The 14,539-nt window shown below is 39.0% G+C and overlaps 1 protein-coding gene across 1 annotated transcript in view; it reads left to right on the top strand.

Annotated features, from left to right (window-relative positions):
* The first annotated feature begins 651 nt into the window (after positions 1-651).
* Positions 652-14,539, top strand: part of GMDS (GDP-mannose 4,6-dehydratase) — a 739,822-nt gene continuing 725,934 nt past the window's right edge. The window contains exon 1 of the mRNA XM_031946945.1: positions 652-994. Within this exon, the coding sequence (XP_031802805.1) occupies positions 893-994 (102 nt within the window). The 5' untranslated portion in view covers positions 652-892. The remainder of the gene's footprint in view (positions 995-14,539) is intronic.

The raw sequence follows: 14,539 nt of genomic DNA, 5'->3' as shown, positions 1-14,539 counted from the left end.
CTCCTTGCACCAAAATGTATATGGGGAGTTGGAGGTGGATGGTGGCCAGAGCGTGGAGGGCTAGACCCGGCCTCGGGAAGTTTAAACACCCTCTCAGACTCTGACTCCCTGTGTAACCCAGGGCGAGTCACTGAATCTCCCAGTGCGGCTAAAGCTTGGCCATTAAAATGACAAATCATTCATGTTCGACCCCTTAGAACAGCAAAGGAGGGTTTAAAAAAAGGACGCCAAAAGGAGGCTCACTTGGGGCCTGCGCTCCGGTTCCTTGGAGGCTCGCCGCTCCCCAAAGTGGGTGTGACAGAACGGAGATCGGCGCTTCCGGTGTATCCTTCTGAGGCCCCCCCCCCCCCACCCCGCCACCACTCTAGGTTCCAGAGGCGTCCCCGACTCTCCGCAGCAGCTCGCGCTCTCTCTCTCTTTCTGGTATTCTCTTCCTTTTCCTCATTCCCTTTCGTCCCCAGGCGCATGCGCAACTTCATAGCGGGACGAGGCGGAGCCAGGCGCAGGCAGGGCAGGGTCTCCCTTTGTCCCCGCCTCCACAGCTGTGGCGGCTGAAGGATGCAGGGTAGCTCCGCCCACTACGCGCTTCCCTCTTCCAAGGCTTTCTACAGTCTCGAGTAGGGGGGAAATGGGCGGGGCTTCGACGGACGTCGGTGGGTGACGCAAATGACGCAAGGGCCGGCCGAGCCCGCCGCTCCGTCCCCTCCCCTCTAGACACCCCCTTTCCCCTCCCTCCCCTGTCAGTGTCTGGCTGTGGGCCGGGCTCTGTGATCTTGGCGGCGCGGGCGCCCTAAGCCCTCTCCTCCCCCTCCTCAGACACACGTTCTGTCTCCACTACCCCCCCGCCTTCCCCCCCTCCCGTGGTCGCACTCCTCTCCAACCCTCGAGAAACATGGCACAAGCCCGGGGACGTTGCCCGAGCGACCGGGGCGACGGGGATAGCGAGATGGACAAGTCCAGGAAGGTGGCTCTCATCACCGGCATCACCGGCCAGGTGAGAGGGCTCGCGAGGGGTACTGGGGGGGGAGGGGAGGGGGGGCTGGGAGCGCCGGCGAGTGCGAGAGGGAGAGAGGGACCCAAGCGCGGGGAGATCGCCGCACATGGATGCCTCGTCCGCCCCTGCGCCGGCTTCCCAGGCGCTCCCAGAAAGGTGTCAGCGCCTAGAGGTGCGATCGGATAGCGGTGTTACCTGCACTGGGATAGGACCGTCTGCTTGTCGGGCTGCTCGTCTCCCTCCCCTGCGCGCGACTGTTTGGGGATGTGTGTCCTCTGGCCGATTTCCTGGTGCGTGCGCACGAGGACCAGTCCTCACATCTTGGTACCTGCCGCGAGCCTCCTTCACCTTCGGCGCGCTTCTCCGCAGTTCTCCGGGAGAGAACAGGTGGCTGGGGGTGCTTAGGTAAGGATGCAGCAGCCGGATTCAGGATCCTTAGCGCCAGCGGGCCTTTTTTTTTTTTTTTTTTTTTTTTTTTTTTTTTTTGACACTTGGCATGCGAAGTGCTTACTGCGGGCAAAAACTTCCTTCTTATTTCCCTGGCTGGGTCTCCTGAAAGGTGAAAGAACCCCGAAAGCAGGGTTTGCAGAGCAAGTCAGGTTAAAATGGTGTTTTTAAAAAGGGAATTTCTTAGACGTATTACAGTCAATTTTGAAGTGGATTTCACTGGCCAGTATAAAAGCGAGGAGAGAATCTTATCTCAGGAAGATCTAAAGTAACTAAATGAAGATTTATTCATTCACGGGACGGTCCTGAAGGTTGAGGCTGAGACAACTGACTTGTGGCCTATCCAGGAAAAGCTGTAATAAGATTCCTTCTTTGCAATGTGGCATTAGCCTGTTGACATTCACCTCCCAAACTTGTTTGATGTCTTATCAGATATAATTTAGCACCATATTACCTGTTTTTTTAAAAAAGCTTGTTCATTTTTCTTCTCCAATAAAAATGTATAGGTTTCTTGTTATGTGTTCCTGGACAGCTGCATTATACTCAACAAAAGTCCCATCATTCAACAAAGAAAAATAGATACAGCAGGATAACAAACGTGCAGGCATGAAGTAAGTAAGGGACGTGTTCAAATGTGGCCTCAGACACCAGTTATATATATGATCCTAGACAAGCCACTTTAACCTCTACCTGCCTCAGTTTGCTTTTTTGTAAAATAGGAATGATAATAGTTATGTTGTGAGGAAAACCCTTGGCATGATAAATGCTACATAAATTATTATTATTATTATTAGAATATGTATTGAGACTTAAGACTAACTCATAGAAAGCAATGTGGTATAGTGAAAAGACCACTAGATTGAAAATCAGAAAACTCAAGAATGAGATCCTACCCCTTTCATTTAACTAGCTGTTTAACCTACCATATGTAACTATTGGCATAACCATAGAATAAGCAAAATACTTCAAGTCCGTGAGTCTCATTTTCCTTATCTGCACTAGATGAACTCCATATAGTTTTGGCTATATAATTCTTAGGTTTTATTCTCACACTTTAAATATTCAAGCTTGCCCAAAATTTTAGACAATATGCCTGATTTTACTGATTTTACTTCTAGTTAAGTATAGCTGATCAGAAATCATAGTGATAAGAAATTTAAACTGAGAATCAGAAAACTGAACTTGAAATAAAGGAAATAAGGTGAACAGTTAAAGGCCTATTACACAACCTGTCTTTTTTTCTTTTGATTTACCTCCAGATTAATTTTTTTTTTTGGTTACAGTTTTTCAGTTGTAGATTTGAACTGCAACCCAAATGAAGCCTTTTAAGATACCACTTAAAATTAGTAGTGATTACTAGTCAGGGAATTAGTTGAGATGTTAAAATTTAAAAGGCACTATTAAGCTGAATAGGATAGGGTTAGAAATAGAACCCTATTTACAGCTGTGAAAATAATCCTTTGCCAGCTTCTGTGTGGTAGGAGGATAACTTTCTTTCAGTTTATCATGTTTACTGCTAACCAGACTAATTAATAGAATCATAGGATTCTAAGAAACTTAGAGGTTATTCCATCATGCACTGTAAGTGATGAAACTGAGGCTCAGAAAGTGATTTCTTCAAAGGTCAAATACTAGAATCGTAGTCAAAGTTGGAAGGAATTTTAGAGATCTCTATTTCCATGCTTCATTTTATAGACAAAGGAAATGTATTTATTAATCATTATTTGCCAAATACTGTGCTAAGCATTGGCAATACAAATAAAAACATAGAAGACAGACTGTTCAAGACTGTTCTCCAGCAGCTTACATTCCATTGAGGTAAAACAACATATAAAAGGGAACTTGGAGTAGGGGCAGAGGAAGAGAATGAAGGCTTATTTGGACTCTTTCATGAAATGGAGACTCCATAAATGGGAGAGGGGGGCCTTTCAGAGGGATAGTCCAGGCCTAGAAGACTTGACGTGTTGCTTCAGGGCAGTAAGTCCCAGGTGCTGAGGGAAATCCTGGTCCATATTTCAGTTGATGCATGACTTTGAAGTCTGGAAGTCCCAAACTAGACCCCAAAGAGGTTAATTCACTAGTTTAGAGGTTATATTTCTACTGAAGTTTGAACCAAGTCCTTTGACCTCAAAGCCAGTGTTCTTGGCTGCCTTTCATTTTATTTATCCCTATGTTAAAAACTATTGTGGCACCATTTCCTTAGTTTCAAAGGTCTTCCATAACATATGTCTATCTCATGTTTCCAATTTTCCATAAACATAAATTTTGTTTCTCATGTTTACAACAAGTATTGTCTGCTTTAGTCAGGAGGATCTTCTCAGTGTTTCCCCAAAGCTCCTGCTTCTCTAGAAGCCTTTGTTCGTATTCAAAGAAGCCTTTCCTTTCTTCCAGGATAGAGCCTTTCTTCTCCATGAAGTATTTAGGACGTCTGTCCTCTCTGATAACTTTAGACCTTATTTTGTGTCATGGAATTTAGAACTTCAGTATGTTTTTTTATCTTTACCAATTTTTTTTTTTTTTTGGTCTCCTCTATTTGATTGTAAGCTAGTGGGCAGAAAAATTTTAAGTGCTAAATAGATACTTGTTGATTGCTTTTCTTGATTCTTTCTAAATATTCTCTATTTTGGTAGTTCCCAACCCAAAAGCTAAGTATTCCTTGAGCTGTGGAACTATTTTAAAGTATCTCAAAATGCATCAACACTTATTTCCTTTTGAGAGGTAATTTTAAAAATATAACAATAGCTTTTTATTTTAAAAATACATGCAAAGATAGTTTTCAGCATTCATCCTTACAAAACCTTGTGTTCCAAATTTTTCTCTCTCCCTCCCCCCTCCCCTAGATAGCAAGTAATCAAAATAGGTTAACCATGTGCAATTCTTTTGAACATATTTCCACATTTAACATGTTGCATAAGAAAAATCAGATCAAAAAGGGAAAAAAAATGAGAAAAAAAAAAAAAACAGCAATAAAAAAGGTGGAAAATACTATGTTGTGATTCATGTTCATCCCCCATAATCCTCTCTGGATGCAGAGGGTTCTCTCCATAATAAGTCCATTGGAATTGATCTGAATTACCTCATTGTTGAAAAGAGTCAAGTCCATCACAGATGATCATTACATAATCTTGTTGCTCTATACAATAATCCTTTGGTTCTACTCACTTGACTTACCATCAGTTCATATAAGTCTTTTCAGGTTTTTCTGAAATCAGCCTGCTCATCATTTCTTATAGAACAATAATCTATTACATTCATATACCATAATTTATTCAACCATTCCTCAATTGATGGGCATCTTCAGGAGTTCTTTGCCACTACAAAAAGCTGTTACAAACATTTTTGCATATGTGGGTCCCTTTCCCTCCTTTAAGATCGGACTATAGACCCAATAGAAACACTGCTGGATCAAAGGGTATGCACAGTTTGATAACCCTTTGGAAATAGTTCCAAATTGTGGTGTTTTTTTTCTTTATAATAATAATATAATGGTTCTCTCTGGAAGCAGGTTTCTTGGGGAGATTTTCTGGAGGCAGCCTTAGTTTCAGTTATAAGTAAATAATCACCTAAATGCAGCCAGGTGCTAAAAGTTCAGATCTTTTATTGTCTCCAATATAGCCCGGTTAGTTGTCTTGGTGGCCTATCTCTCTGCTTGGTTCCAAGAGCTCTTGCAGCTTTGTCCTTTGCTTCTGCCTCTGCTTTCTTCAGTCTCCCGCCAGCATCTCCTTGCCTGGGGCTGGGCAGCTTTCTGGAGAGCCTTTCAGACCAGCATGGGTCTCAGTGGAGGAAGTGCAGGAGCCCAGCCACCATAGCTGGGTGAGATGAAGTGAATCTGGTTGCGCCTCCTAGAGAGGGCTTCTCCTGAATTGACTTGATGCTCCCCTCACAATGTTTTCAGCTCAAATCCCTGAGAGAGTCTCTGTCTGTTTCTTATATACGATCTCTTCTGAGAGAGTGGGATGATGGGTTTCTCCCAGAGTGCTCTCTGGCCCTGAGAGCTTCAAGGGAGATGTGAATTAGGATATCTCATACTAAACCCTGAAATCTCCCAAACATGTGAACTCCAATGAGTAATTACTTAAATACTTCTTGCTTATATGAGCTCTCTAAAGGTGTGAACACAAGCATTGTTTCTATCAGTTGTACTTAGTACCTTGTTTCAAGTTCTGGCCCATAACATCTCCTCTAGGACTAGATCAATCATACTGAGCCATGCTAAATTAGATAATTATTGTCTCTATCAACTCTAATGACTTAACACTTTGTAAAGATTCCAACACCAAGTTGTTCTCTACAATGGTGATCAGTTCATAGCTCCAGCAATGTGGCTCAGTTTTCCCACATCTCTTTTAACATTTATTATTTTCTTTTCCTGTCATCTTAAGTCAATTTGAGAGGTACTGTGAGTTGTCTTAATTTGCATTTCTCTAATCAATACTGATTTAGAGCATTTTTTCACATGACTAGAAATGGCTTTAATTACTTCATCTGAAAATTGTCTGTTCGTATTCTTTGATTATCAGTTGAAGAATGGTTTGTATTCTTATAAATCTGAATCAATTCTCTGTATGTTTTAGAAATGAAGGCTTTATTAGAACCCTTGGAAGTAAAATTTTTCTCTTCTAATTTTGGCTGCATTGGTTTTGTTTATACAAAAACTTTTAAACGTAATTCAATCAAAATTATTCATTTTTGCATTTCATAATGTTCTCTACATATGTAGAGAATATTCTCTTTGGCCATAAATTCTTTCCTTCTCCACAGATCTGAGAGGTAGACTATCCCCTTGTTCTTCTAATTTGCTCATAGTATTACTTTATGTCTAAATCATGAATCCATTTCAATTTTATCTTGGTATAGTGTGTTAGGTGTTGCTCAATGATTACTTTCTGCCATACTATTTTTCAATTTTCCTTGCAATTTTTTTTTTCCTGAGGCAATTGGGGTTAAGTGAATTGCCCAGGGTCACCCAGCTAGGAAGTATTAAATGTCTGAGGCCAGATTTGAACTCGGGTCCTCCCAACTTCAGGGCTGGTGTTCTTACCACTGTGCCATCTAGCTGCCCCTTTCCCAGAAATTTTTGTCAAATAGTGAGTTTCTATCCCAGCAGCTGGAATTTTTGGGTTTATAATCATTGACTTTTGTGTCTTGTGAACCTAACTTATTCACTGATCAACTTTTCTATTTCTTATCCAGTACCAAACAATTTTGATGATTGATGCTTTATAATATAGTTTTAGGTCTGGTACAGCTAGGCCACCTTCATTTGCATTTTTTCATTAATTCCATTGAAATTTTTGACCTTTTGTCCTTCCAGATGAATTTTATTATTATTTTTTGTAGCTCTATAAATTAATATCTTGGCTGTTTGATTGGTATGGCATTGAATAAGTAGATTAATTTAGGTAAAATTGTCATTTTTATTGTATTAGCTTGGCCTATCCATGAGCAATTGTGTGCCAGAGAACTGGTTCAGATCCTATCATGATTGTATGCTCTTGGAGAAATCAAACCTCACTTTCAAATGAGATGCTGTTTTCTTCACAGTTAAAGTTTCTGATAAAGGCCTCATTTCCAAAATATATAGAGAACTGACTCTAATTTATAAGAAACCAAGCCATTCTCCAATTGACAAATGGTCAAAGGATATGAACAGACAATTTTCAGATGGTGAAATTGAAACTATTACCACTCATATGAAAGAGTGCTCCAAATCACTAATGATCAGAGAAATGCAAATTAAGACAACTCTGAGATACCACTACACACCTGTCAGATTGGCTAAGATGACAGGAAAAAATTATGATGATTGTTGGAGGGGATGCGGGAAAACTGGGACATTGATGCATTGTTGGTGGAGCTGTGAATGAATCCAACCATTCTGGAGAGCAATCTGGAATTATGCCCAAAAAGTTATCAAACTGTGCATAACCTTTGAACCAGCAGTGCTACTACTGGGCTTATACCCCAAGGAGATACTAAAGAAGGGAAAGGGACCTGTATGTGCCAAAATGTTTGTAGCAGCTCTGTTTGTAGTGGCCAGAAGCTGGAAACTGAGTGGATGCCCATCAATTGGAGAATAGTTGGGTAAATTGTGGTATATGAATGTTATGGAATATTATTGTTCTGTAAGAAATGACCAGCAGGATGAATACAGAGAGGCTTGGAGAGACTTACATGAACTGATGCTAAGTGAAATGAGCAGAACCAAGAGATCATTATATACATCAACATTGATACTGTATAAAGATGTACTCTGATGGAAGTGGATTTCTTTGACAAAGAGACCTAATTCAGTTTCAGTTGATCAGTGATGGACAGAAGCAGCTATATCCAAAGAAAAAAACACTGGGAAATGAATGTAAACTGTTTGCATTTTTGTTTTTCTTCCCGGGTTATTTTTACCTTCTGAATCCAATTCTCCCTGAGCAACAAGAGAACTGTTCGGTTCTACACATGTATATTGTATCTAGGATATACTACAACATATTCAACATATATATAGGACTGCTTGTCATCTAGAGGAGGGGTAGAGGGTGGGAGGGAAAAATCGGAACAGAAGTGAGTGCAAGGGATAATGTTGTAAAAAAATTACCCTGGCATGGGTTCTGTCAATAAAAAGTTATTATAATAAAAAAAAAAGATGATGTTTGTAAAGTATTTTGTTAATCTTAAAGCAAATAAATCCCACTTATTCTTACACATATATGTATAACTTCTTCCCAAATGTAAGTAGATGCTATTATGATGAATAAAATAGAAATTAATTTTAAAGCATTGCTGCATTCATACTTGCTTTTTGTTATTATTTTCTTAATTTATGGGTATTAATAGTATGACTATCAGGTGGGGACTCAACAATTTTTGCTTGTTTAAAAAGGGGCCCATGTACTAGAAAAGATTAGGAACCACTGTTTTTAGCAGTTGTGTTAAGATAGTGTCCTGTTCTAGGAGATTTGCCATGTATACTGAATAATTTCATAAATTCTTTACTAAGAGTTGCTAGATTGTTGTTTTAGCTTCTTTCCCAGTATTTTATCTCAAATCTCTTGTAAGTACAAGTGCTTTATTGTCTCTCTCTTCTGGTTCTGTTCTGCTTTTCTGATTAAACCTGAAAAGGTTCTTGGAGAATCTCTAGCTTATACCTTCAGTTTACAGATGAGGCATGTATGAACTGGAGTTGTGATTAGAAGGAATTCAATTCCTTTATGCATCGAGAACTTCAAATGAAGAAACTTGTTCTACCAATGCAGATCTCATAGCAAACCAGGCACTGGGCTTAGAATTGAGAAGACATGAGTGCAGTCCTCTCCTCTGAAATGAAATAGTTGTGGAGTTTTGGACAAGTCACAACTTCTCTGTGCTTCAGAGGTTGTGAATTCAAATTCTTTCACTATGTCTTAGATTTCAGGTAACTAGCTTAATCTTTTCTCTGAACTTCAGATGTTATATCTACCATCATCTTAATTATTTAGCATTTATATAGTATCTTAAGGTTTGCAAAGTGTTTTCCAAGTATATCATTTGATCCTTATAGTCCTGGGAAGTTGAAATTATTTTTATTTTATAGATGAAGAAACTGATTTAGACAGGTTAACTGACTTGCTTAGGGTCAATAACTGGTGTCTGAGACTTGATTTTTGAATTTTAATCTTCTGGACTCCAGGTCCAACCAGCATTCTATTCACTGTGCAATGGACAAAATGATCCCTAAGATTTTTTCCTAATCCTAAGATTCTCCTAAAATAATCCTAAATCCTAAGATAAGGTTTAAATGATTCCTAAATTCTTTCCAGATCTAAATCTATGATCTGATAAAACTGTAGCCCAGAAAGGTTGTGAACTGTTTAAGAACACAACCTACCTGCTGGCAAAAAGGACTAGAATACAGATATTTTGACTAACAGTTCAGTATGCTTTCTACTTTATCATGGTAACTCATTATGTTATGGTGCTTTCTTTCCTCCCTATTTTTATAGGTAGAGCACTAGTCCATGACAACGTATCCATTGAGAAATAGTATGGTATAGTGGGTAGAGAGTAAGGAAGACCAGGGCTCAAGTCTTCCTTTGTCATCAATTAGCTATGTAACCCTGGACAAGTCATTGTGATATGGCTGTTGGAGATTCAAATATTATTCAGGTTCAGATAATGTGCTTTAGAAGAAACACCAAAATTTGGGTTCAAGTGAAGAATTCATAATGGTCATTCTCTTTAGCAAATGGCAGGTTTATTTAGGGAAGAGGTTACAGACAAAACTAAGGGATATATAGAGACCAGGAATGGTGGATATGGAATAGAGTGGGAAAGTATATGAAAGATAAATTCCTCAGTGGAACTCAAGATGACTTAGTAGAAAGGGAGCATCCCATGGGATTGGGCTTGTCTCTAGCTGGCAGGCCAAATCCTGAAAGGGGCTTAGTATCCTAAAGGAGGAAAAGTGGGGTTGAGAAGCATGGTGGAATTAGGGGAGATACCATGAGGCATGGGGGAGGGGTAAAGAGCAAGATACCACTGTTTCTGGAGCGCTAGTGGCTGGCTGACACAAAGGAGGGCAGTGGCCCTGGGCTGGATCATAAGTAATTTAGCCTCAGAGACTTGATTTAACTTTGATTTCTGACTAGATTACCTCCGGAGGTGGTACCATGGAACTAAACTGATTATCTAAGTCTTCTTTCTACGTGCCTCTGGGAATAATTTTTATCAGTTCTTCCCTTTGTCTCTTCCCAATTCACCCACCAAACCAGACTTCATCAATTGAATTTCTCCAGTATCTGGGGAAGACTATAAAATGCAAATCATAGGCTCATAGATTTAGATCTTGAGGTGATTTTGGAGATCATTGAGTCCCACCCCTTCATTTTCTAGACAGGAAACTGAAGCACAGAGAGGTTGTAACTTGTCCAAAACTCCAACACAATTTCATTTCAGAGGAGAGGACTGCACTCATGTCTTCCTGATTCTAAGCCCAGTGCCTAGTCTGCTATGAGATCTGCATTGGTAGAACAAGTTTCTTTATTTGAAGTTCTCAATGCATAAAGAAATCACAAATCTGGGCTCAAATCCTCTCCACAAAGAAAACATTTTTATTCTTCTAGTTTTAAACCTATCCTTTAGTCTTTCTTCTCAACAATCAAAACCATAATTGACATCAGAAACTGGACCTGCCTTTTTTTTTTTTTAAATGCAACTCTCTCTTCTCCTAATGCTTCTTTTTCTTTGTTTCCTTAATTCCCTAATTTACCTTGTGTTTTTCCTTAAGTGCCTCCTCCCCATTCTTTGTTATTCTTTTTGCCAGCCATATTTTTAATACATAGAATGCTTTCTTTTTTCTCTTTAAATTGAACATTTCTTCTTTAAACCTAGCTTCTATTTACTTCTTCTATAAAGTATCCTCTGACTAATAAAATCAGGCCATAATTTACCTGTTAATCACTCCCTTAGCATTTGTGTATGTTCAATTGCTGGCTATGTATTTGTTTATCAATTGTGTATCTTTGGAGATAGACCACTGAATTAAATTATAAGCTGCTATTGGTCAGAGACTACATCTAGTTGTCGTTGATTATATGCAGGGCTCCATAAATAATAGGTTCATAGCAAATGTTTGCTTGTTGAGGTTCATCAAAATCACTGTAATAATTTATTCATCTGTAATGTCTCTTCCGAGCATCAGATATACCTTTTGAAATTTGGGAATGTCCCCAAAGCATCATAAATTTAATATGTTTGGAATGGAATATTTACCTATTGTGTGGGACAAGACCACCGGTTCAAATAAATCAAAAAAATTTCTCAAGGCAAAAGCAGAAAGGAATTTTATTATGAGAGAAAGGGTGTCTCTCTCCCCACAAGCAATTAGGCAAGGAGAGGCAAGGCCCAATTAATAGACAAGAATTATAGAGGGGCCTGGGCTAATACTCCCTATAGGCTGGATCTTTGCCCTGATTAGCCAGGACAAATGACCTTACATCCTAAGGCATAAATGAGGAAAAACTTTCAACCCAACCACATCTTTAGGATTACCAAATTACTTTATATGGGAGTTTCTTTGCCAAAGTGACCCCAACTTAGTCTCACAAAGAAAAGATCCCACTCCTTGTAAGCCCTGTGATTTCTGGAGAAAGATATCTGGCCTTGGAACAGTCTACTTTCTTTCTTTAAAAAAAAAAAAAAAATTTATTATAGCTTTTTATTTACAAGATATATGCTTTAATTTTTCAGCACAGATAATTGCAAAACTTTTTGTTCCAATTTTTCCCTTCCCCCTCTTCCCTCCCCCAGATGGCAGGTTGACCAATACATGTAAAATATATTAAAGTATGTTAAAAAAAAAAATATGTATACATGTCCATACAGTATATTGCTGTACAAAAAGAATCGGACTTTGAAATAATGTACAATTAATCTGTGAAGGAAATAAAAAATGAAAGTGGGCAAAAATATAGGGATTAGGAATTCTATGTAATGGTTCATAGTCATCTTCCAGAGTTCTTTCGCTGGGCGTACCTGGTTCAATTCATTACTGCTCTATTGGAACTGATTTGATTCATCACATTGTTGAAGAGGGCCACATCCATCAGAATTGATCATCATACAGAATTGTTGTTGAAGTATATAATGATCTCCTGGTCCTGCTCATTTCACTCAATATCAGTTCATGCAAGTCTCTCCAGGCCTTTCTGAAATCATCCCGCTGATCATTTCTTCACAGTCTACTTTCACTCAATTTTTAGAACCATCTCCTTCTTGTGAGACAGCTTTCACAGTTTACTTCATTCACTATGCCTTTTCCAAACTTCCCTCTTTCTGTTGAAGGTATCTGACATTATCACTATCATACTTACCCAAGTTCACCACCTTAGAGTCACCCTTTGCTCTTCATTCTTTCCCCACTCCCAATATTAAATTAATTGCTAAACCTTATAAATTTTATGTCTGTAATGTTCATTGAATCTCTCTCCTTTATACTTGCAGGACTACCACCTTGGTTCAGCCCCTTATCACCTTTTGCCTGGTTTATTGAAATAATTTCATTAGTCTCACTGTATCCCATTTCTCCATTTATAGCTTCACTTTTCATGCAACTTGGCATGCAAAATAATCTTCCTAAAACATGTTTGATCACATTACTCCCCTCCTCAAGAAATTTTAATGAGCTCTTCGTCTCTGTTGGTGCTAGGATAAAATATTTCAAGGTTTTCACTTGGTTCCTTCCAGCTTGCCTTTCCACATTTATTTTATATTAATATCCTTTTTGATTTTTCCTTTAATCTAAATTGGTCTCTTGGATTGTTCCAAAACTTAGCATTTCATCTTCAGTTTTTAAGCATTATATATAGGTCTTTCTTCTTATCTCTACCAATTAGAAACTATTATTTTTCCTCTAGGCTCAGGTCTAGTGTCCCTCTCATCTTTCCTGATCTCCCCAGTCATTAGTACTCTGTCCTTCAGATTATATTGTATCCAGTCCTACCTCTATAGAACATAAGTTCATTGAAGACTCCTGTCTATCTTCAAATTTCCACTTTCTACAGGAAAGCTTTCCTAATTCCTTTTAATTCTATTATCTTTCTTCTGTTGATAATCTCCTATTTATCCCATACATAGCTTGTTTGTACTTACTTGTTTTGCTTGCCATGAGACTGTGAGTTTTTCAAGGACTGGGGACCGTCTTCCTTTTTTTATATTGCTAGTGCTAACCCATAGTAGAATCCTGATAAATGCTTGTTGTTTATCCTTATGCTTGGAAGATGACCCTGACATCAGGGAGGTGATGCATGACATGCAGTTGAATTCTATTTAAGTGAGGGAAGGCTATGCAAGATCACTATTCTTGCTTTCTCCTCCTGAATCACCTAGGGCCAGGACTAGATATAGATATAGATCACAGTGCCTGGAAATAGCCCTAGATGAAGTGGGAGACCTTGGTCTTTTTAAATTAAGATCTTTAACTGGTTTCAATTTGACTGAGGGAACCACCCATTCTATAAGTAAGGCTAAGTAAGAAATAAATGAGGCAAAAAATGACCTTTTCTACCCAGTTAAAAAAGAAAAATCAATCTGGGAGGGAAAGACCTTCAGGGTTTCTGGCCAAAAGAGAAACATGTGCTATTTGCATTCACTCGGGATTTGTCTGGGCCCAACTGAGACTAAGTGGGCTTTGCCTAGGACCTTTTGTTGGTCTATGTTAGCTAGAGTGAAAATCAAACTAGTTAACCCCAGATGTAATGTGAGGTTTCCACGATCAAAATTTATATTCCTTTGGGCAGAGCACCCATAAGAAGATAAAGTAAAGAAAAGAAAGGAAGAAAAAAAAAAAAAAAGAAAGAGGGAAGAGAGAAAGAAAAAAGGAAGAAAAGAAGAAAGAGAGAAAACAACATTGTGTTGCTCAGTGCTCACTGAGGCAGTGTACAGGGGTTGATGTTTGTCCTTTGTTCTGGAAGACAACCCTGACACCAGTGAGTTGATGCCATGACATTCAAGTGATTTGGATTGAAGTGAGGGAGGGCTGTGCAAAATCCCAGCCTCACCTTCTCCTCCCTAATAAATGTGTATAGACTGATGTTGTAGAACTATTTCACTTTTTTCTTTATATCTCCCGAGTCTAACATAGTGCCTTAATAGTTGATACTTAATAAAATCTTCTTGAATGAATGAACATGCTTCCTATTTATATGCCAGGAATTGTACATGGTGCTGTGGAGAATACTAAGAGACCCAAGGGATCTTGATGAGATTTGAGGTAGACATCAAATGATGACATTGAAGTCAATGTTGGGGTTTGGTCATATGATAAATTCACAATGACCTTTCTCTTTGTCAAATTGTATTTTTATTTATGAGAAGAGGTTACAGACAAAATGAAGAGGTAAAATAGACACCACAAGTGGTAACTAAAAAGATTTGAGAGAGCATAGAGTTAACAAGGAAAGAGTTTTAGTAATTAACAATGGAAAAGACATGTTTCCCAATGGAACTCAAAATTAACCCGGAGAAAGGGAATACACTATGAGGTGGGAGTATGCCATTGACTGACGGGTTAAATTCTTAGAGGAGTTTAGGACCCTAAAAGAATTAGTTATAACAAGGAAAAAGACA

Source organism: Sarcophilus harrisii, chromosome 1 (assembly GCF_902635505.1).
Source record: "Sarcophilus harrisii chromosome 1, mSarHar1.11, whole genome shotgun sequence".
Classification (NCBI taxonomy): Eukaryota; Metazoa; Chordata; class Mammalia; order Dasyuromorphia; family Dasyuridae; genus Sarcophilus; species Sarcophilus harrisii.
Note: the sequence above shows the minus strand (reverse complement) of the source record. Positions and strands in the feature narration are given on the sequence as shown.